Genomic DNA, 20,376 nt, shown 5'->3' on the forward strand with positions numbered 1-20,376 from the left:
TAAAAAGACCAAGGATTTCTTTTTCGAGGAGCTTGGCTCTTAAGACGCGAGTCTGCCGATGCTCCCGGCAGTATAAAAAACCTCTTCCTTCTTTAATCTGGTGTCTGAGGAGTTTTGTCTGTGGCTTGTCCTGCTACATAACCTCCACCTCCCGGGTTCAAACAATTCTCCTGACTCAGTCTCCAGAGTAGCTGGGACTACAGGTGCTCCACCATGCCCAGTTAATTTTTTTTTTTGAGATGGAATCTCGCTCCCAGGCTGGAGTGCAGTGGCATGATCTCGGCTCACTGCAAGCTCCATCTCCCGGGTTCACCCCATTCTTCTGCTTCAGCCTCCGGAGTAGCTGGGACTACAGGTGCTCACCACCACGACTGGCTACTTTTTTGTATTTTTAGTAGAGATGGGGTTTCACTGTGTTAGCCAGGATGGTGTCGATCTCCTGACCTCGTGATCCGCCCGCCTCGGCCTCCCAAAGTGCTGGGATTACAGGCTTTAGCCACCGCGCCCAGTCTAATTTTTGTATTATTAGTAGAGACGGGGGTGTCACCATATTGGCCAGGCTGGTCTCGAACTCCTGACCTCGTGATCCGCCCGCCTCTGCCTCCCAGCGTCCTGGGATTACAGGCGTGACTCACTGCGCCCGGCCAGCAGAAGGATATTAAAGAGCACCTGCAGGAACTTTCTAACGGGATGTCGGGGAAAGGGCTTGAAGGAGGAACTACGGAGGCTTCCAGAAGATTTTGATTAACAGCAAGCGCTAGGGAAGGCCACAGGGATACAAAAGGGTAGGAGGAGGATCCAGAGACTTCCAAGTTGTAGACTTTGGAGGCATCCGGTTCCTTTCCCAGCTTTGTCAAGAATTCCCTGGGAGGCGGACACCCTCAAAATAAAAAACGGGAACCACAGAGAAGGGGAAAAAGAAGAACCACAAGCGTTTTGAGAAACAAACAGAGGCTGGGCCTAGGGCCTGGGGTGTGCCCTGCAACTGGGGGGGGTGGGGCTGGATGATCTTGGAGTCAGGGAGCAGCAGCCTCCCACAGGATGTGAGAGAGGAACTGGGGTCTCCAGTCACGGGAGCCAGGAGCCGGCCAGGGCCGCAGGCAGGAAGGGAGCGAGGCTGAAGGGAACGTGAGCCGACCAGGGCCCGACTGAGGGAGGAGGGACTACGGGCCTGGACCCCTGGGTCTGAGGGAGGAGGGGCTGGGGGTCTCGACATTGGTTCTGAGGGAGGAGGGGCCGGGGGCCTGGACATTGGGTCGGAGGGAGGAGGCACTGGGGGTCTGGACACTGGGTCGGAAGGAGGAGGGGCCGGGGGCCTGGACTCCTGGGTCTGAGGGAGGAGGGGCTGGGGTCTGGACTCCTGGTCCAAGGGAAGAGGGGCTGGGGGCCCGGACCCGAGGGCCTGTGGGAGGAGGAACTGGGGCCCCGACTCCTGGTCCAAGGGAAGAGGGGCTGGGGACCCGGACTCCTGGTCCGAGGGAAGAGGGACTGGTGGCCTGGACTCCTCGGTCCGAGGGAGGAGGGGTTGGGGGCCCGGACTCCGGGGTCCGAGGGAGGCGGGGCTGGGGCCTGGGGGGGACGGAAGGGGCGTGGCCGAGCTCGGGGCCGGGACTCTCAGCCTATCAAGTTTCTGTAATTAATTAACTAAGTGAGATCCAGTTCAGGGGTGAAAGTTCTTCAGGTAGGAGGAGGGCATTGTTGTCAGTCTGGACCGAGCCCGCAGAGCCCCTCCTCGGCGTCCTGGTCCCGGCCCTGCCCTTGGTACCCCGGGAGGAAGGGGCGGGCCGGGGGTCGGGAGGAGTCACGTGCCCCCTCCCGCCCCAGGTCGTCCTCTCAGCATGAGGGTCCCGCGGCCTCAGCCCTGGGCGCTGGGGCTCCTGCTCTTTCTTCTGCCCGGGAGCCTGGGCGCAGGTGAGGGCCGCTCCGGGCCGGGGCCCTGCTGCAGGCGGGCGGTGGGAGGCGGCCCCAGGCAGGCAGGGGCGAAGCCAGCGGGACCCGAGTTCCCCGCGAGTCCCGGGCGCTGCCTTCTCCGCTCAGTTCACTTTCTCAGCGTCTCCTGCTGGGCCTGAGGCTGAGAACCACCTGTCGCCTCTGTGTCTCTGTTTCCCTCTCTCTCTCTCTGGGCCTCTGTCTCTCTGGGTCTCTGTTTCTCTCCCTGGGTCTCTGTCCCTGTCTTTCTCTCTCTCTGGGTCTCTGTCTCTGGGGGTCGGTCTCTCTCTCTCTCTCCCTCCCTCCCTCTCTCCCTCTCTCCCTCCTCCCTCTCTCCCTCCTCTCTCCCTCCCTCCCTCCCTCCTTCTCTGTCTCTCTCTGGGTCTCTGTCTCTCTCTCTCTCTCTCTCTCTCTCTCTCTCTCTCTCTCTGGGTCTCTGTCCTGTCTCTCTGGGTCTCTGTCCCCTCCCTCTGAATCTTCCCTCTCCCTCCATAATAGATTCTTCTCCCTCCCTGGATATCTGTCCCACTGCAATCTAGTTCCCCGCCCATGTGCTCCCTTCAGCTCTATCTCTGTCTCCAGAAAGCCACCTCTCCCTCCTGTACCACCTCACCGCGGTGTCCTCGCCTGCCCCGGGGACTCCTGCCTTCTGGGTGTCTGGCTGGCTGGGCCCGCAGCAGTACCTGAGCTACAATAGCCTGCGGGGCCAGGCGGAGCCCTGTGGAGCTTGGGTCTGGGAAAACCAAGTGTCCTGGTATTGGGAGAAAGAGACCACAGATCTGAGGATCAAGGAGAAGCTCTTTCTGGAAGCTTTCAAAGCTTTGGGGGGAAAAGGTGAGATTCAAATCCGGAGGGGCAAGGGGCTGGGTCCATGCTCCTGGGCCCCGCTTACCTGTGTGTGGGCGCCCCAGGCCCCTACACTCTGCAGGGCCTGCTGGGCTGTGAACTGAGCCCTGACAACACCTCAGTGCCCACCGCCAAGTTCGCCCTGAACGGCGAGGAGTTCATGAATTTCGACCTCAAGCAGGGCACCTGGGGTGGGGACTGGCCCGAGGCCCTGGCCATCAGTCAGCGGTGGCAGCAGCAGGACAAGGCGGCCAACAAGGAGCTCACCTTCCTGCTATTTTCCTGCCCACACCGGCTGCGGGAGCACCTGGAGAGGGGCCGTGGAAACCTGGAGTGGAAGGGTGAGCCGGATCTGCAGCCACAGGCTGTTCTGTCCTCTCTGCCATCACGCCCGCTTGCCTCAGTTCCCCTGTCAGGACCCTCAGTCAGCCTCCCACTGCAGCCCACGCTCTGCCCCCGCCATTCCTCAGGTGTTCTTCTACATTCAGCCCTCCCATGGCTCCCCAGCGCCCCCCAAGACAAACTCTTGGCTTCCTTGCCTTTCTTTTTTTTTTTTTTTTTTTTTTGAGACGGAGTCTAGCTCTGTCGCCCAGGCTGGAGTGCAGTGGCCAGATCTCAGCTCACTGCAAGCTCCACCTCCCGGGTTTACGCCATTCTCCTGCCTCAGCCTCCCGAGTAGCTGGGACTACAGGCGCCCGCCACCTCGCCCGGCTAGTTTTTTGTAGAGACGGGGTTTCACCGTGTTAGCCAGGATGGTCTCGATCTCCTGACCTTGTGATCCGCCCGTCTCGGCCTCCCAAAGTGCTGGGATTAAAGGCTTGAGCCACCACGCCCGGCCTTCCTTGCCTTTCTTTGTTGAGACGGAGTTTCGCTGTTGTTGCCCAGGCTGGAGTGCAATGATGTGATCTCGGCTCACTGTAACCTCTGCCTCCCGGGTTCAAGTGATTCTCCTGCCTCAGCCTCCCTAGTAACTGGATTACAGGCATGCATCACCATACCCGGCTAATTTTGGATTTTTAGTAGAGACGGGGTTTCTTTTTTTGAGACGGAGTCTCGCTCTGTCACCCAGGCTGGAGTGCTGTGGCCGGATCTCAGCTCACTGCAAGCTCTGCCTCCCGGGTTCACGCCATTCTCCTGCCTCAGCCTCCCGGGTAGCTGGGACTACAGGCGCCGCTATGTCGCCCGGCTAGTTTTTTTTTGTAGTTTTTAGTAGAGACGGGGTTTCACCGTGTTAGCCAGGATGGTCTTGATCTCCTGACCTCGTGATCCGCCCGTCTCGGCCTCCCAAAGTGCTGGGATTACAGGCTTGAGGCACCGCGCCCAGCCGAGACGGGGTTTCTTCATGCTGGTCAGGCTGGTCTCAAATTCCCAACTGCAGGTGATCCGCCCATCTCAGCCTCCCAAAGTGCTGGGATTACAAGCGTGAGCCATCGCACCTGGCTTTTTTTTTTTTGAGACAGATTCTCACTCTATCACCCCAGGCTGGAGTGTGGTGGCACAATCTCGGCTCACTGCAGCCTGAACCTCCCAGGCTCAAGCAATCCTCCCACCTCAGCCTCCCAAGTAGCTGGGACCACAGCATCGTCACACCTGGCTGACTTTAATTTTTGTAGACATGGTGTCTCACTATGTTGCCCAGGCTGGTCTTGAACTCCTAGGCTCAAGCAGTCCTCCTGCTTTGGCCTCCTGAATAGCTGAGATTACAGGTGCATACCACCATAACTGGCTAGTTTTTTTTTTTAGTTTTCCGCACAGTCTGCTACCCAGGCTAGTGTGCAGCAGCGTGATCTCACCTCGCTGCACACTCTGCCTCCTGGGTTTAAGCAATTCTCCTGCTGCAGCCTCATGAGTAGCTGGCACTACAGGCACATCCACCATCTCTGGCTAATTTTTGTACTTTTAGTAGAGACAGGGTTTCGTCATGTTAGCTAGGCTGGTCTCAAACTCTTGACCTCAAGTGATCCACCCACCTCAGCCTCCCAAAGTGGTGGGATTACAGGCATGAGCCACCGCATCTGACCGTACCTGGCTAATTTTAAAAATTTGTTGTAGAAATGGCATCTCGCTATGCTGCCCAGGCCAGACTCAAACTCCTGGCCTCAAGTGATTCTCCCACTTTGGCCTCCCAGGGTGCTGGGATGACAGGTGTGAACCACTGTGCTTGGCCTTCCTTGCCTTAATGCCCTCATCAGACCCATGCAGCAGCACTTGTCTCTACACAGCTGTCAGAGTCTACGCTCCAGCCACCCAACATGAGCAATCTTCTCCCTCTGAGCATTTGCTCATCCAGTTCCCCCGGCCCCTCTCTGTTCCACCCTTCCCCCTCTCTGCATATACTCCAGCCCTCATTCTTCTTCAAGGTCGGGGCTGGATATCACTTCCTCTGAGAGGCCTTCTCTCAGCTCTGTAGGGCAGAGTTCACTGTTTCCTCCCCAGCGGCCCCCAGATCCCCACTCATTCAACTGTCGGCCAAGAGCATTTGCACTGCCAGACGCTGTTCTGGGCCTTGAGCAAAGAGGGAAGTGACACACGTTCACCCTCTGCGGCTTCCAGGCTGCTGGACAAAGATAGATACCGGCTGGAGATTTGCACAGATATTCATTCCAAGTGCCACAAAGGAGAAGTTGAGACTTAACCAGGTAGTTTTTCTTTGATCGTCTTCTTTCTTTTTTAAGTAGGGAAAATTTCTTTTTTTTTTTGAGATGGAGTCTCGCTCTTGTCGCCCAGGCTGGAGTGCAATGGCGCAATCTCGGCTCACTGCAACCTCCGCCTCCCGGCTTCAAGTGATTCTCCTGCCTCAGCCTCCCGAGTAGCTGGGACTACAGGCACGCACCACCATACCTGGCTAATTTTTGTATTTTTTTTTATTTTTTATTTTTATTTTTTTTTAATTTTTATTTTATTTTATTTTATTTTATTTTGAGACGGAGTCTCGCTCTGTCACCCAGGCTGGAGTGCTGTGGCCAGATCTCAGCTCACTGCAAGCTCCGCCTCCCGGGTTCACGCCATTCTCCTGCCTCAGCCTCCCAGGTAGCTGGGACTACAGGCGCCGCCACCTCGCCCGGCTAGTTTTTTTGTAGTTTTTAGTAGAGACGGGGTTTCACCGTGTTAGCCAGGATGATCTCGATCTCCTGATCTTGCGATCCGCCCGTCTCGGCCTCCCAAAGTGCTAGGATTACAGGCTTGAGCCACCGCGCCCGGCCTGTATTTTTTTTTAGTAGAGACAGGGTTTCACCATGTTGGCCAGGATGGTCTTGATCTCTTGACCTCGTCATCCACCTGCCTCGGCTTCCCAAAGTGCTGGGATTACAGACATGAGCCACTGCGCCTGGCCTTTTTTTTTTGAGACAGACTTTTGCATTGTTGCCCAGGCTGCAGTGCAGTGGCACAGTCTTGACTCACTGCAACCTCCGCCTCCCAGGGTCAAGCAATTCTCCTACCTCAGCCTCCCGAGTAGCTGGGAATACAGGCACGCACCACCATGCCTGGCTAATTTTTGTATTTTTAGTAGAGACAGGTTTCACCATGCTGGCCAGGCTGGTCTCGAACACCTCATCTCGTGATCCGCCCACCTTGGCCTCCCAAAGTGCTGGGATTATAGGCGTGAGCCACCACACCTGGCCTAAGTAGGGAAAGTTTCAAACCACACTTAAGTAGACACAATAGTATAAAAAGGACCAGGCATGGTGGCTCATGCCTGTAATCACAGCATTTTGGGAGGCCAAGGCAGGTGGATTGCTTGATCCCAGGAGTTCAAGACCAGCCTGGGCAACATAGCAAGACCTCATCTCTAGAGGCAGTGGTATGTGCCTCTACTCCCAGCCACTGGGGAAGCTATGGTGGGAGGATCACTTGAGCTCAGGAGTTTGAGGCTGTAGTGAACTGTGATTGCAATCCTACACTCCAGCCCAGACGACAGAGCCAGACCCTGTCTCAAAAAGAAAAAAAATATGGTGGCCAGACGCGGTGGCTCGTGCCTGAATTCCAACACTTTGGGAGGCTGAGGTGGGCGGATCACTTAACAGGAGTTTGAGATAAGCCTGGCCAACATAGTGAAACCCCATCTCTACTAAAAATACAAAAATTAGCCGGGTGCAGTAGTGGGCGCTTGTAATCCCAGCTATTCGGGAGGCTGAGGCAGGAAAATCACTTGATCCTAGGAAGCAAGAGTTTGTAGTGAGCTGAGATGAGGCCACTGCACTCAAGCCTGGGCAACAGAGCAAGACTCTGTCTCAAAGAAAGAAAGAAAAAAAGAGAGAGAGAGAGAGAGAGAGAGGAAGGAAAGGAAGGGAGCCTCCCATCACTGAGACTTAATAATAATTATCAACCCATGGTCTTTTGAATTTCACATACATCCTCACTCACTTCCCCACCCCACCTCACGTTAAGCTTTGGTAAATCTCAGCCATCACAGTGTTTCTTTCTTTGTTTTTTGAGATGGAGTCTCACTCTGTCATGCAGGAGTGCAGTGGCTCAGTCTCGGCTCACTGCAAGCTTCACCTCCCAGGTTCAAACGATTCTCCTGCCTCAGCCTCCTGAGTAGTTGGGATTACAGGCGCCTGCTACCTCGCCCAGCCAATTTTTGTATTTTTAGTAGAGACGAGGTTTCACCATATTGGCCAGGCTGGTCTTTTTTTTTTTTTTTTGAGGCGGAGTCTCCCTCTGTTGCCCAGGCCGGAGTGCAGTGGCCGGATCTCAGCTCACTGCAAGCTCCGCCTCCCGGGTTCACGCCATTCTCCTGCCTCAGCCTCCTGAGTAGCTGGGACTACAGGTGCCCCCCACCACGCCTGGCTAGTTTTTTGTATTTTTTGGTAGAGATGGGGTTTCACCGTGTTAGCCAGGATGGTCTCGATCTCCTGACCTCGTGATCCGCCCGTCTCAGCCTCCCAAAGTGCTGGGATTACAGGCGTGAGCCACGGCGCCCGGCCTGTAAATGTTTTTTAAAGTTTGAATCAGCATCCAGCAAGGTTCACACATTTTGTTATCTTTTCAGTGTCTTTTTCTGATTGTTGAATTTTTTTCTTTTTTCTTTTTTTTTTAATTGAGACAGGGTCTTGCTCTGTTGCCAGACTGGAGTCCAGTGGTGCAATCATAGCTCACTGCAGCCGGAACCTCCTGAGCTCAAGTAATTCTCCCACTTGAGCCTTGCCAGTAGCTAGGACCACAGGTGTACGCCATCAGGCCTAACTATTTTTTTCGTTTGTTTTTTGAGACGAAGTCTTACTCTGTCGCCCAGACTGGAGTGCAAAGGCACGATCTCGGCTCATTGCAACTTCTGCCTCCCGGATTCAAGCAGTTCTCCTGCCTCAGCCTCCCGAGTAGCTGGGATTACAGGCACACGCCACCATGCCCGGCTATTTTTTGTATCTTTAATAGAGACAGAGTTTCACCATGTTGGCCAGGCAGGTTTCAAACTCCCGACTCCAGGTGATCCACCTCCCTCGGCCTCCCAAAGTGTTGAGATTACAGGCGTGAGCCACCACGCTCAGCCGTATTTTTGTTTTCTTCTTTTTTTTTTTTTTGGAGACAGAGTCTTGCTCTCTCGCCCAGGCTGGAGTGCAGTGGTGCCATCTCAGCTCACTGCAACTTCCACCTCCCGGGTTCAAGCGATTCTCCTGCCTCAGCCTCCTGAGTAGCTGGGATTACAGGCGCCTGCCACCACGCCTGGCTAATTTTTGTATTTTTAGTAAAGACAGGGTTTCACATGTTAGCCAGGATGGTCTCGATCTCCTGACCTCGTGATCCGCCCTCCTCAGCCTCCCAAAGTGCTGGGATTACAGGCATGAGCCACTGTGCCCAGCCATACTTTTTGTATTTTTAGAAGAGACAACGTTTCACCATGTTGGTCAGGCTGGTCTTGAACTCCTGACCTTGTGATCTGCCTACCTTGGCCTCCCAAAGTGCTGGGATTACAGGCATGAGCTACTGTGCCCTGCTGGATTCCAATTTTTTATCATATAGGTGTTTTGCAAATATTCCTTCCACTCTCTAAGTTGTCTTTTCATTGTTTTAACTGTGCCTTTCAGAAAGAAAAAGTTTTTAACTTCGATAAAATAGTTTATTCTTTTTTTTTTTTAATCATGGATTATGCTTTTGGTGTCTTAGAAGTAATCACCAAACCCAAAATCAGGTAGATCTTCTCCTGTGTATTTTAAGAGTTTTAAAGTTTTGCATTTTACAGTTAGGTCTGTGATTCATTTTGAGGTAATTTGAGTTACTTGTGATCTTGAGTGTCTTTTGATTTACAGGTTTCCCATTTTCTTTTCTTTTCCCCTTGTAATTGTGGTTTGAAGAAAGTCCGTTTATGTCCTATTGAGTTTCCCCCAGACTGAATTTTACCCTTTGCATCCTCTGATGTTGCTGGACATAGTCCTCCTTCTCTTCTTTAAAGGAGCAGCTCGATCTGCAAGCTTGATCACATTCTGGTTCAGTTTTTATGGCAAGAAAACTTTCTGGGTAGTTGGTGGCTACGTCTGTGTGCATAGGCTGCAAACATCTGCTCGCTTCTGTGCTGTTCTGTGGACCACTGGATTCAAGTGTTACAAAGTTCTCTGTCAGGTTTTCTCCTGATACTTTTAGCGGACATAGCGGACAGCAGTGGCCACTGCCTTAATCTTTTTTATTTATTTATTTATTTTTGAGATGGAGTCTTGCTCTGTCACCCAGGCTGGAGTGCACTGGTGTGATCTCAGCTCACTGCAACCTCTGCCTTCCAGGTTCAAGCGATTCTCCTACCTCAGCCTCCTGAGTATCTGGGATTACAGGCGCATGCCACTATGCCTGGCTAATTTTTGTATTTTTTTGGTAGAGATGGGGTTTCACCATGTTGGTCAGGCTGGTCTTGAACTCCTGACTTTGTGATCCACCTGCCTCGGCCTCCCAAAATGCTGGGATTACAGCATGAGCCACTGCACCTAGCCTTTTTTTTTTTTTTTTGAGAGGGAGTCTCCCTCTGTCACCAGGCCAGAGTGCAGTGGGCATGATCTCGGTTCACTGCAACCTCCACCTCCCAGGTTCAAGTGGTCCTCCTGCGTCAGCCTCCTTAGTCGCTGGAATTACAGGTGCACACCACCACACCCAGCTAATTTTTTTTTTTTTTTTTGAGACGGAGTCTCGCTCTGTCGCCCAGGCTGGAGTGCAGTGGTGCGATCTCAGCTCACTGCAAGCTCTGCCTCCTGGGTTCACGCCATTCTCCCGCCTCAGCCTCCGGAGCAGCTGGGACTACAGGCGCCCACCACACGCCCGGCTAGTTTTTGTATTTTTAGTAGAGACGGGGTTTCACCATGTTAGCCAGGATGGTCTTGATCTCCTGACCTCGTGATCCGCCCGCCTCGGCCTCCCAAAGTGCTGGGATTACAGGCGTGAGCCACCGCGCCTGGCTACTAATTTTTGTATTTTTACTAAAGACAGGGTTTCAACATGTTGGCCAGGATGGAATTTTTTTTTTTTTTTGGAGATGGAGTTTCACTTCTTATTGCCCAGGCTGTAGTACAATGGCATGAACTCGGCTCACTGCAACCTCTGCCTCCTAGATTCAAGTGATCCTCCTGCCTCAGCCTCCAGGGTATCTGGGACTACAGGCATGCGCCGCCATGCACAGCTAATTTTTATATTTTTAGTAGAGACGGGGTTTCACCATGTTGGCGAAGCTGGTCTTGAACTCCTGACATCAGGTGATCTGCCTGCCTCAGCCTCCCAGAATGCTGGGATTACAGACGTGAGCCACCATGCCTGGCCTGGTTTGGTATTTTGTTAAACAGAACCAAAGGCCAGACAGATTTTCTGTGCTTGGGTTTAGTCTATATTGGAACTACCTGGGAGGCTAAAGGCACGCGGCTTTGAGTGCGACACAGGAAGATACAGATTTGCTGAAAAGAGTAGTAAACATAAAGCAGAAGCCGGAACTGCTGATGGCCGTCAGCCCGGCCCTCCATTCCACTTGACTGTGCAGCAAATTCTGCCAACTTGCCAGAGAGGCAGCTCCAGGAGAGAGAAGCTGCTGGGCTTTCCTGAAGCAGCAAATGTGTTTTCTGCTGAGCAACCAAAACAAAGATCCCAGCCAAGACCCACGATTGTCCAGATCCACCCTCCTGGAAGGGAACTTGGGCAGTAATGCCCAGCCCTAGGCAGTTGCTGAAATCTTTGCCTTTTTTTTTTTTTTTTCTTTTTTGAGCTGGGATCTTGCTCTGTCACCCAGACTGGAGTGGAGTGCAGTGACACAGTCATAGCTCCATGTAGCCTTGGACTCCCAAGCTTAAGCAGTCCTCCCGCCTCAGCCTTCCAAGTAGCTGAGACTACAGGCATACGCCACCATGCCTGGCTAACATTTTCTATTTTTTTGTAGAGAGGGGGTATTACTTTGTTGCCCAGGCTGGTCTAGCAGTCTTGGGCTTGGCCGGGTGCGGTGACTCATGCCTATAATCCCAGCACTTTGGGAGGCTGAGGCAGGCGGATCACAAGGTCAGGAGTTCAAGACCAGCCTGGCCAATATGGTGAAACCCTGTCTCTACTAAAAATACAAAAATTAGCCAGGTGTGGTGGTGGGCGCCTGTAATCCCAGCTACTTGGTAGGCTGAGGCAGGAGAATCGCTTAAACCTGGGAGGCAGAGGTTGCAGTGAGCCAAGATCGTGCCACTGCACTCCAGCCTGGGGGACAGAAAGAGACTCCATCTCAAAAAAAAAAAAAAAATAGGCCGGGCGCGGTGGCTCAAGCCTGTAATCCCAGCACTTTGGGAGGCCGAGACGGGCGGATCACGAGGTCAGGAGATCGAGACCATCCTGGCTAACATGGTGAAACCCCGTCTCTACTAAAAAATACAAAAAAGCTAGCCGGGCGAGGTGGCGGGCGCCTGTAGTCCCAGCTACTCGGGAGGCTGAGGCAAGAGAATGGCGTAAACTCAGGAGGCGGAGCTTGCAGTGAGCTGAGATCGCGCCACTGCACTCCAGCCTGGGCGACAGAGCGAGACTCCGTCTCAAAAAAAAAAAAAAAAAAAGGCCGGGCGCGGTGGCTCAAGCCTGTAATCCCAGCACTTTGGGAGGCCGAGACGGGCGGATCATGAGGTCAGGAGATCGAGACCATCCTGGCTAACACGGTGAAACCCCGTCTCTACTAAAAAATACAAAAAACTAGCCGGGCGAGGTGGTGGCGCCTGTAGTCCCAGCTACTCGGGAGGCTGAGGCAGGAGAATGGCGGGAACCCGGGAGGCGGAGCTTGCAGTGAGCTGAGATCCGGCCACTGCACTCCAGACCGGGTGACAGAGCAAGACTCCATCTCAAAAAAAAAAAAAAAAAGAAAAATAGAAATCCTGGGCATAAGGGATCCTTCTGCCTTGACTTCCCAAGGTGCTGGGATTGCAGGTATGATCCACCGCACCCACTTTTTTTTTGTTTTTTGAGACAGGCACTTGCACTGTTGCCTAGACTGGAGTGCAATAGCGGGATTAGAGTTCACTGCAGCCTCATCCTCCCAAGCTCAGGCAATCCTCCTACCTCAGCCTCCCTGAAAGGATGGGGCCACAGGTGTGTACCCCTACACGTAGTTAATTTTTTTTTTTTTTTTTTTTTGAGACGGAGTCTCGCTCTGTCCACCAGGCTGGAGTGCAGTGGCGCTATCTCGGCTCACTGCAAGCTCCGCCTCCCGGGTTCCCACCATTCTCCTGTCTCAGCCTCCCGAGTAGCTGGGACTACAGGCGCCCGCCACAGCGCCCGGCTTTCTTTTGTATTTTTAGTAGAGACGGGGTTTCACCGTGGTCTCGATCTCCTGACCTTGTGATCCGCCCGCCTCGGCCTCCCAAAGTGCTGGGATTACAGGCGTGAGCCACCGCGCCCGGCCAAACACGTAGTTAATTTTTAAAATTTTTCAGAGACGGGTTTATCCATGTCGCCCAGGCTGGTCTTGAACTCCTGGCTTCCAGTGATCCTCCTGCCTCAGCTTCCGGAAGTGCTGGGATTACAGGCGTGAAACCACTGCACACAACCTTTTTTCACTCCCTTCACGAAACCTTTGGATGAACAAAAATTCTCAATTTTGGTGAAGTTCAGTTTGTCGATTTCAATTTATACATTTTATAAACTTCATGATTTTTTTTTTTTTTTTTTTTTTTTTTTTTTTTTAGACGGAGTCTTGCTCTGTCGCCCGGGCTGGAATGCAATGGTGCAACCTCTGCCCACTGCAACCTCCACATCCCGAGTTCAAGTGGTTCTCCTGTCTCAGCCTCCTGAGTAACTGGGACTATAGGCGCCTGCCATCATGCCCAGCTAATTTTATGTATTTTTAGTAGAGATGGGGTTTCACCATATTGGCCATGCTGGTCTTGAACTCCTCACCTTGTGACCCACCTGCCTCAGCCTCCCAAAGTGCTGGGATTACAGGCGTGAGCCACTGTGCCTGGCCCCAAGTTTATAAATTTTAATTTATAAAACTCAATTTTATCTTTGATTCTGTAGCTTTGTTGTGTATTCTCTTTAAGGAATCTTTCCTCCGAGTTATGAAGGTATTCACCTTTGTCTTCTAGAAGCTTGGTTGATAAATAGCCTCCACATTTAGTGATAACATTGATTTTGAGTTAATTGCATGTTTTGATGAGGGTAGGAGTTGAGGTTCATATGTCCAGCTAGCATCATTTGTTGCTAGACCATCATCCCCTCTCCCTCACTGGACTGCAGGGGAGTGTGTTTGTGTATAAGGTGTGGATCTGCTTCTGACCCTCTCCTATTCCGCTGATTTATTGGACTTAGTGTCAATACCTCACTCTTGATTTGATGTAGCTTTTTTTCTTTTTTGAAATGGAATCTCACTCTGTCGCCCAGGCTGGAGTGTAGTGGTGTGATCTCGGCTCACTGCAAGCTCCGACTACCGCGTTCGCGCCATTCTCCTGCCTCAGCTTCCTGAGTAGCTGGGATTACAGGCACCGCCACCACGCCCGGCTCATTTTTTTGTATTTTTAGTAGAGATGGAGTTTCAGTGTGTTAGCCAGGATGGTCTTGATCTCCTGACCTCCTGATCCGCCCACCTTGGCCTCCCAAAATGCTGGGATTGCAGGTGTGAGCGACCGTGCCCTGCCGATTTGATGTAGCGTTATAGAAAGTTCTGATACCTAGACTGGGCATGGTGGCTAATGCCTGCAATCCCAACATTTTGGGAGGCCAAGGCGGGCAGATCACTTGAGGTCAGGAATTCAAGACCAGGCTGGCCAACGTGGTGAAATCCTGTCTCTACTGAAAATACAAAAATTACCCAGGCGTGGTGGCATGCGCCTGTAGTCCCAGCTACTTGGGAGGCTGAGGCACAAGAATCACTTGAGCCTGGGAGGCAGAGGTTGCAGTGAGCCAAGATTGCGCTGTTGCACTCCAGCCCTGGGGGACAGAGAGTCAGTGTAAAAAAAAAAAAAAAAGTTTTGATATGTAGTAGGTAACTTCTCCAGCTTTATCACCTGTGTTTTTGTAGGTTATTTGCATTTCTATATACATTTTATTTTTTATTTTTATTTTATTAGACATAGAGTCTCACTAAGTTGCCCAGGCTGTAGTGCAGTGGCTACACCCAGGTGTGATCATAACTCACTCTAGCCTCAAACTCCTGGGCTCAAGGATTCCTCCTGCTTCGGTCTCCAGAGTAGGTGGGACCACAGGCACATCCACCATACTGGCTAATTTTTTTTATTTTTAGTAAAGACTAGGTCTTACTATGTTGCCCAGGCCAGTCTCCAACTCCTGGGTTCAAGTGATCCACCCACCTCATTCTCCCAAAGTGCTGGGATTTCAGGAGTGAACCACTGCCCCCAGCCTGGCTACTAATATTATGTTTAAGGGTTCTGAATCTTTTTTTTTTTTTTTTTTTGAGACGGAGTCTCGCTGTGTCACCCGGGCTGGAGTGCAGTGGCCGGTTCTCAGCTCACTGCAAGCTCCGCCTCCTGGGTTTACGCCATTCTCCTGCCTCAGCCTCCCGAGTGGCTGGGACTACAGGCGCCCGCCACCTCGCCAGGCTAGTTTTTTGTATTTTTTAGTAGAGACGGGGTTTCACCGTGTTAGCCAGGATGGTCTCGATCTCCTGACCTTGTGATCCGCCCGTCTCGGCCTCCCAAAGTGCTGGGATTACAGGCTTGAGCCACTGCACCCGGCCTTTTTTTTTTTTTTTTTTTTTTTTTTTTGAGACAGAGTCTTACTCTGTCGCCCAGGCTGGAGTGAAATGGTGCAATCTCGGCTCAACGCAACCTCCGCCTCCCGGGTTCAAACAATTCTCCTGCCTTAGCCTCCTGAGTAACTAGGATTATAGGTGTACGCCACCACGTCTGGCTAATTTTTTTGTTTTTGTTTTTGTTTTTTTTTTGAGAAGGAGTCTCGCTCTGTCGCCCAGGGTGGAGTGCAGTGGCCGGATCTCAGCTCACTGCAAGCTCCGCCTCCCGGGTTTACGCCATTCTCCTGCCTCAGCCTCCCGAGTAGCTGGGACTACAGGCGCCCGCCACCTCGCCCGGCTAGTTGTTTTTTTTTTTTGTTTTTTGTTTTTTGTTTTTTGTTTTTGTTTTTTTTTTTTTTTGAGGCGGAGTCTCGCTCTGTCGCCCGGACTGGAGTGCAGTGGCCAGATCTCAGCTCACTGCAAGCTCCGCCTCCCGGGTTTACGCCATTCTCCTGCCTCAGCCTCCCAAGTAGCTGGGACTACAGGCGCCCGCCACCTCGCCCAGCTAGTTTTTGTATTTTTAGTAGAGACGGGGTTTCACCGTGTTAGCCAGGATGGTCTCGATCTCCTGACCTCGTGATCCGCCCGTCTCGGCCTCCCAAAGTGCTGGGATTACAGGCTTGAGCCACCGCGCCCGGCCATTTTTTTGTATTTTTAGTAGAGATGGGATTTTACCATGTTGATCAGGCTGGTCTGGATCCCCTGACCTCGTGATCTACCTGCCTTCACCTCCCAAAGCGCTGGGATTCCAGGTGTGAGCTACTGCACCCATCCTGAATATATTTTTATGAGAGACATTGGCCTTAAGTTCTCTTTCTTATAATGTCCTTTGTTGTCAAGATGATGCTGACCTCATAAAATATGTTGGGAGAGTGTTTCCTCTGTTTTATTGCCTGAAGAGTTTGTGTAGGAGTAGAATCATTTCTACATTGGAAGAATTCACTAATTGATGTCTTCCGGACCTGGAATTTTAGTTTTCGGAAAGTTTTAAACTATGGATTAAAAATTTTAAATAGGCCGAGCGCGGTGCATCACGCCTGTAATCCCAACACTTTGAGAGGCTGAGGTGGGTAGATCACAATGTCAGGAATTTGAGACCAGCTTGGCCAATATGGTGAAACCCTGTCTCTACTAAACACAAAATTACCCGGTGTGGTGGCGCGTGCACCTGTAGTCCCAGCTACTCGGGAGACTGAGGGAGAAGAAATACTTGAACCCAGGAGGTGGGGGTTGCAGTGAGCCAAGATCATGCCTGGGTGACAGCGAGACTCTATTTCAGAAAAAAAGTTTAAAAAAAAGGCCGGGCATGGTGGCTCATGCCTGTAATCCCAGCACTTTGGGAGGCTGAGGCGGGTAGATCACGAGGTCAGGGGATTGAGACCATCCTGGCTAAGATGGTGAAACCCCATCTCTACTAAAAATACAAAAAATTAGCTGGGCGTGGCGGCGGACACCTGTAGTCGCAGCTACTCTGGAGGCTGAGGCAGGAGAATGGCGTAAACCTGGGAGGCGGAGCTTGCAGTGAGCCGAGGTCCTGCCACTGCACAGCAGCCTGGAGGACAGAGCGAGACTCCGTCTCAAAAAAAAAAAAAAAGTAAATACTTACAGGACTGTTGACGTTTTAAATTTCCTCTTGTGTCAGTTTAGAAGGTTGTATTTATCAAGAATGTGTTCAGTTCATCTAAATTTTCAAATGTGTTAGTATGGAATTTTTCATAATTATCCTCTATCTTTTTTTTTCCTTTCCCCGAGACGGGATCTCACTGTCACCCAGGCTGGAGTGCAGTGGCACGATCCTGGCTCACTGCAACCTCTGCCTTCCAGGTTCAAGCGATTCTCCTGCCTCAGCCTCCTGAGTAGCTGGGACTACAGGTGCCCAGCTAATTTTTGTATTTTTAGTAGAGATGGGGTTTCACCACGTTGGCCAGTCTGGTCTCGAACTCCTGACCCCAGGTGATCCACCCACTTTGGCCTCCCAAAGTGTTGGGATTACAGGCGTGAGCCACCATACCCAGCCCAGGGAGGTGACATCTTGAGGAGGTACCTTTAGGGTGAATAGGTTGAGTCTCTGTCACCTGGGAAGCGCCTCCTCTTTTACCACCATATTATCGGGGGTTAGCTCATTGCAAACATGGAGGCCTCTTTCTGTCCTTATCCAGCCCTGGCCCTGGGAGTGGTGGGCTCGGGGCTTAGGCCTGTCTGCCTGGTTTCCTGCAGAGCCCCCCTCCATGCGCCTGAAGGCCCGACCCGGCAACCCTGGCTTTTCCGTGCTTACCTGCAGCGCCTTCTCCTTCTACCCTCCGGAACTGCAAATTCGATTCCTGCGGAGTGGGCTGGCCGTTGGCACCGGCCAGGGCGACTTCGGCCCCAACAGTGACGGCTCCTTCCACGCCTCGTCGTCACTAACGGTCAAAAGTGGCGATGAGCACCACTACTGCTGCATTGTGCAGCACGCGGGGCTGGCGCAGCCCCTCAGGGTGGAGCTGGGTGAGGCCCCGCCCGGTGGTGATGCTCCTGGTTTCCCGTTGCCTTGTCTCACTGCTGCGCCCGTCCTTCCTGAGTCTGACCTGCCTCCCCACTGCTGCCGCCTCCTTGAATCTGACTGCCTTGTGCCTGGCGCCTGTCAGTGCCTCCAAAGCCTCCTTGTCCTTCCCAAGGCCGACTGCCTTCTGTCCTGCTTCTTCTGGCCTCACTGAGTCTGAAGAGCTGTTAACCACCATGGCCAGTCCTCCCTGAGTCTGACCGTCTTCCATCCTCCTGCTGCTGCTGCTGCTGCTGCTGCTGCTGCTGGTCTTCCTGGAATCTGACCATTCGTTGTCTGCTATGCCCGTCCTCACCAAGACTGACTGCCTGCTGCCTTGCTACTGACGGGGCCCATGAGGCTGACTTCCCACTGCTGTGCCTGCCTCTCCCCGCTGCGCCGGGACAGCCCCACCCTGCCGCTGCTGGTCCGTTGCCGGTGTGACCGCGGCCGCTCGTGCTGTGGCTGGTTTTTACATCCAACCTGGGGGCACCCTGCCCAGATCGCCCGCCTGGCCTTGCCTCTGCCCATCAGACACTTGGTGCTGGGATCTCTGAGACTGGGAGGGACTGGGACCCCCCAGTGCTGTGTCCTGACTGGGTGGGGGTGGACGGGCTGCTCCACATCTCACAGCGTTCTCTGGCTGCAGAAACCCCAGCCAAGTCCTCCGTGCTCGTGGTGGGAATCGTCATCAGTGTCTTGCTACTCACGGCAGCGGCTGTAGGAGGAGCTCTATTGTGGAGAAGGATGAGGAGTGGGCTGCCAGGTGTGGGGCAGTGGGAGGAAGAGCCTCGGAGAGAGGGACAGAGACCCAAAGAGAGGGGCACACAGACCTGGGAGGAGAGTGACCTGGTGTGGGGACAGACCCAAAGAGAGGAGGACAGAGACCAGAGAGAAGTGGAGACAGAAACCCAGAGACAGGGGAACAGAGGCACAGAGAGAGGGGACAGAGGAAGGGGGAGACAGAGACCCAGAGGAGGGAGGCAAAGATATAGAAAGAGAGGGGATGGAAAATTGGGAGAAGGGGAGAAAGGCCCAGAAGGAAGGGGTTAGAGACTGAGGGAGAGTGTGTGAGACACACATAGAAATGGGGGATGCCAGTCAGACCCAGAGCACCTCAGAGATTCTGATAACCTCCCCCTCTCTCTCCTCAGCCCCTTGGATCTCCCTCCGTGGAGACGACACCGGGTCCCTCCTGCCCACCCCGGGGGAGGACCAGGATGCTGATTCGAAGGATATAAATGTGATCCCAGCCACCGCCTGAGCATCTGCCATTCCGACTGCTAAAAGCGAATGTAGTCAGGCCCCTTTCATGCTGTGAGACCTCCTGGAACACTGGCATCTCTGAGCCTCCAGAAGGGGTCCTGGGCCCTGTTGTCCTCCCTCTGGAGCCCCGTCCTGTGGTCTGCCTCAGTTTCCCCTCCTAATACATATGGCTGTTTTCCACCTCGATAATATAACATGAGTTTGGGCCCGAATCAGTGTGTTCTCATCATTTTTCAGGCAGAGGAGGTAAGGGAATAATTACCCCCAAAGGGTAGGGGAATAAGTCTCCCCTAAGGGGGACTGAATGGCGGCTGGGCCTCAGATCTCTCCTATAGGTAACATGCTGCCACGGGGGAACCTGCCAGTTTTATACATCAGGTCATGTATTTTCTTTTCTTTTTTTTTTTTTTTTTTGACGGAGTCTTGCTCTGTTGTCCAGGCTGAAGTGCAGTGGCATGATCTTGGCTGACTGCAAGCTCTGCCTCTTGGGTTCATGCCATTCTGCCTCAGCCTCCCAAGTAGCTGGGACTACAGGTGCCTGCCACCACGCCTGGATAATTTTTTGTATTTTTAGTAGAGATGGGGTTTCAGCATGTTAGCCAGGATGGTCTCGATCTTCTGATCTGGTGATCCACCTGCCTCTGCCTCCCGAAGTGCTGGGATTACAGGCGTGAACCACTGCGCCCAGCCTGTTCTTTTTTTTTTTTTTTTTTTTTTGAGATGGAGTCTTGCTCTACAGCCCAGGCTGCCAGGCTGGAGTACAGTGGCATGATCTTGGTTCACCACAACCTCCGCCTCCCAGGTTCAACCGATTCTCCTGCCTCAGTCTCCCCAGTAGCTGGGATTACAGGTGCGCATCATCACACCCAGCTAATTTTTTTATTTTTAGTAGAGACAGGATTTCACCATGTTGGCCAGGCTGATTTCAAACTCCTGACCTCAGGTGATCCACCCACCTCGGCCTCCCAAAATGCTGGGATTACAGGCGTGAGCCACCGTGCCTGGCCTAAGGTCATGTATTTTTTTTTTCTTTTAGATGGAGTTTTGCTCTTGTTGCCCAGACTGAAGTGCAATTGCGCGATCTCAGCTTCAGTGCAGCCTCCACCTCCCAGGTTCAAGCGATTCGCCTGCCTCCCAAGTAGCTGGGATTACAGCCATGCGCCACCACACCTGGCTAATTTTGTACGTTTAGTAGAGAGGGGAGTTTCACCATGTTGGTTAGGCTGGTCTGGAACTCTTGACCTTAGGTGATCCACCTGCCTCAGCCTCCCAAAGTTCTGGGATTACAGGCCTTGAGCTTTTCATAACTTTTACATATGTTTACTGGATAACTGCCATGCCAGGCATTTTGAGGAATTCTTGGCTACTGTCTGACCATCTGAATCGCTGGAGCAGAAGAGGAGCGAGGAGCACTGTTCACTCTTGGAGGAAATGGGATATTTCCTCCAGCCCCTCCATTCGGCTCTTCCTTTTTTTTTTTTTCTTTTTCTTTTTTTCTTTTTAGATGGAGTTTCGCTCTTGTTGCCCAGGCTGGAATGCAATGACGCGATCTCAGCTGACCGCAACCTCCGCCTCCCGGGTTCAAGCGATTCTCCTGGCTCAGCCTCCCAAAGTAGTTGGGATTATAGGTATGCACCAC

At 52.7% G+C, this 20,376-nt stretch overlaps 1 protein-coding gene across 6 annotated transcripts; it reads left to right on the top strand.

The window, feature by feature from the left end:
- Window positions 1-689: 689 nt before the first annotated feature.
- FCGRT (Fc fragment of IgG receptor and transporter) lies at window positions 690-18,949 on the top strand. Of its 6 annotated transcripts, none has more exons than XM_010369479.2 (7): window positions 690-1,128; window positions 1,825-1,911; window positions 2,512-2,763; window positions 2,841-3,116; window positions 17,168-17,437; window positions 18,121-18,237; window positions 18,626-18,949. In XM_010369479.2, exons 2-7 carry the CDS (start codon window positions 1,839-1,841, stop codon window positions 18,733-18,735), a joined length of 1,098 nt encoding a protein of 365 aa, XP_010367781.1. In that variant the 5' UTR covers window positions 690-1,128; window positions 1,825-1,838; the 3' UTR covers window positions 18,736-18,949. The 6 variants fall into 6 exon arrangements, with proteins under 6 accessions (XP_010367781.1, XP_030768451.1, XP_030768449.1 ...); XM_030912591.1 differs by having other exon boundaries at window positions 722-1,100; XM_030912589.1 differs by having other exon boundaries at window positions 743-1,128; window positions 2,494-2,763.
- The last annotated feature ends 1,427 nt before the right edge of the window (window positions 18,950-20,376 follow it).

The sequence above is a fragment of the Rhinopithecus roxellana genome, chromosome 12 (assembly GCF_007565055.1).
Source record: "Rhinopithecus roxellana isolate Shanxi Qingling chromosome 12, ASM756505v1, whole genome shotgun sequence".
NCBI classification, from domain to species: domain Eukaryota; kingdom Metazoa; phylum Chordata; class Mammalia; order Primates; family Cercopithecidae; genus Rhinopithecus; species Rhinopithecus roxellana.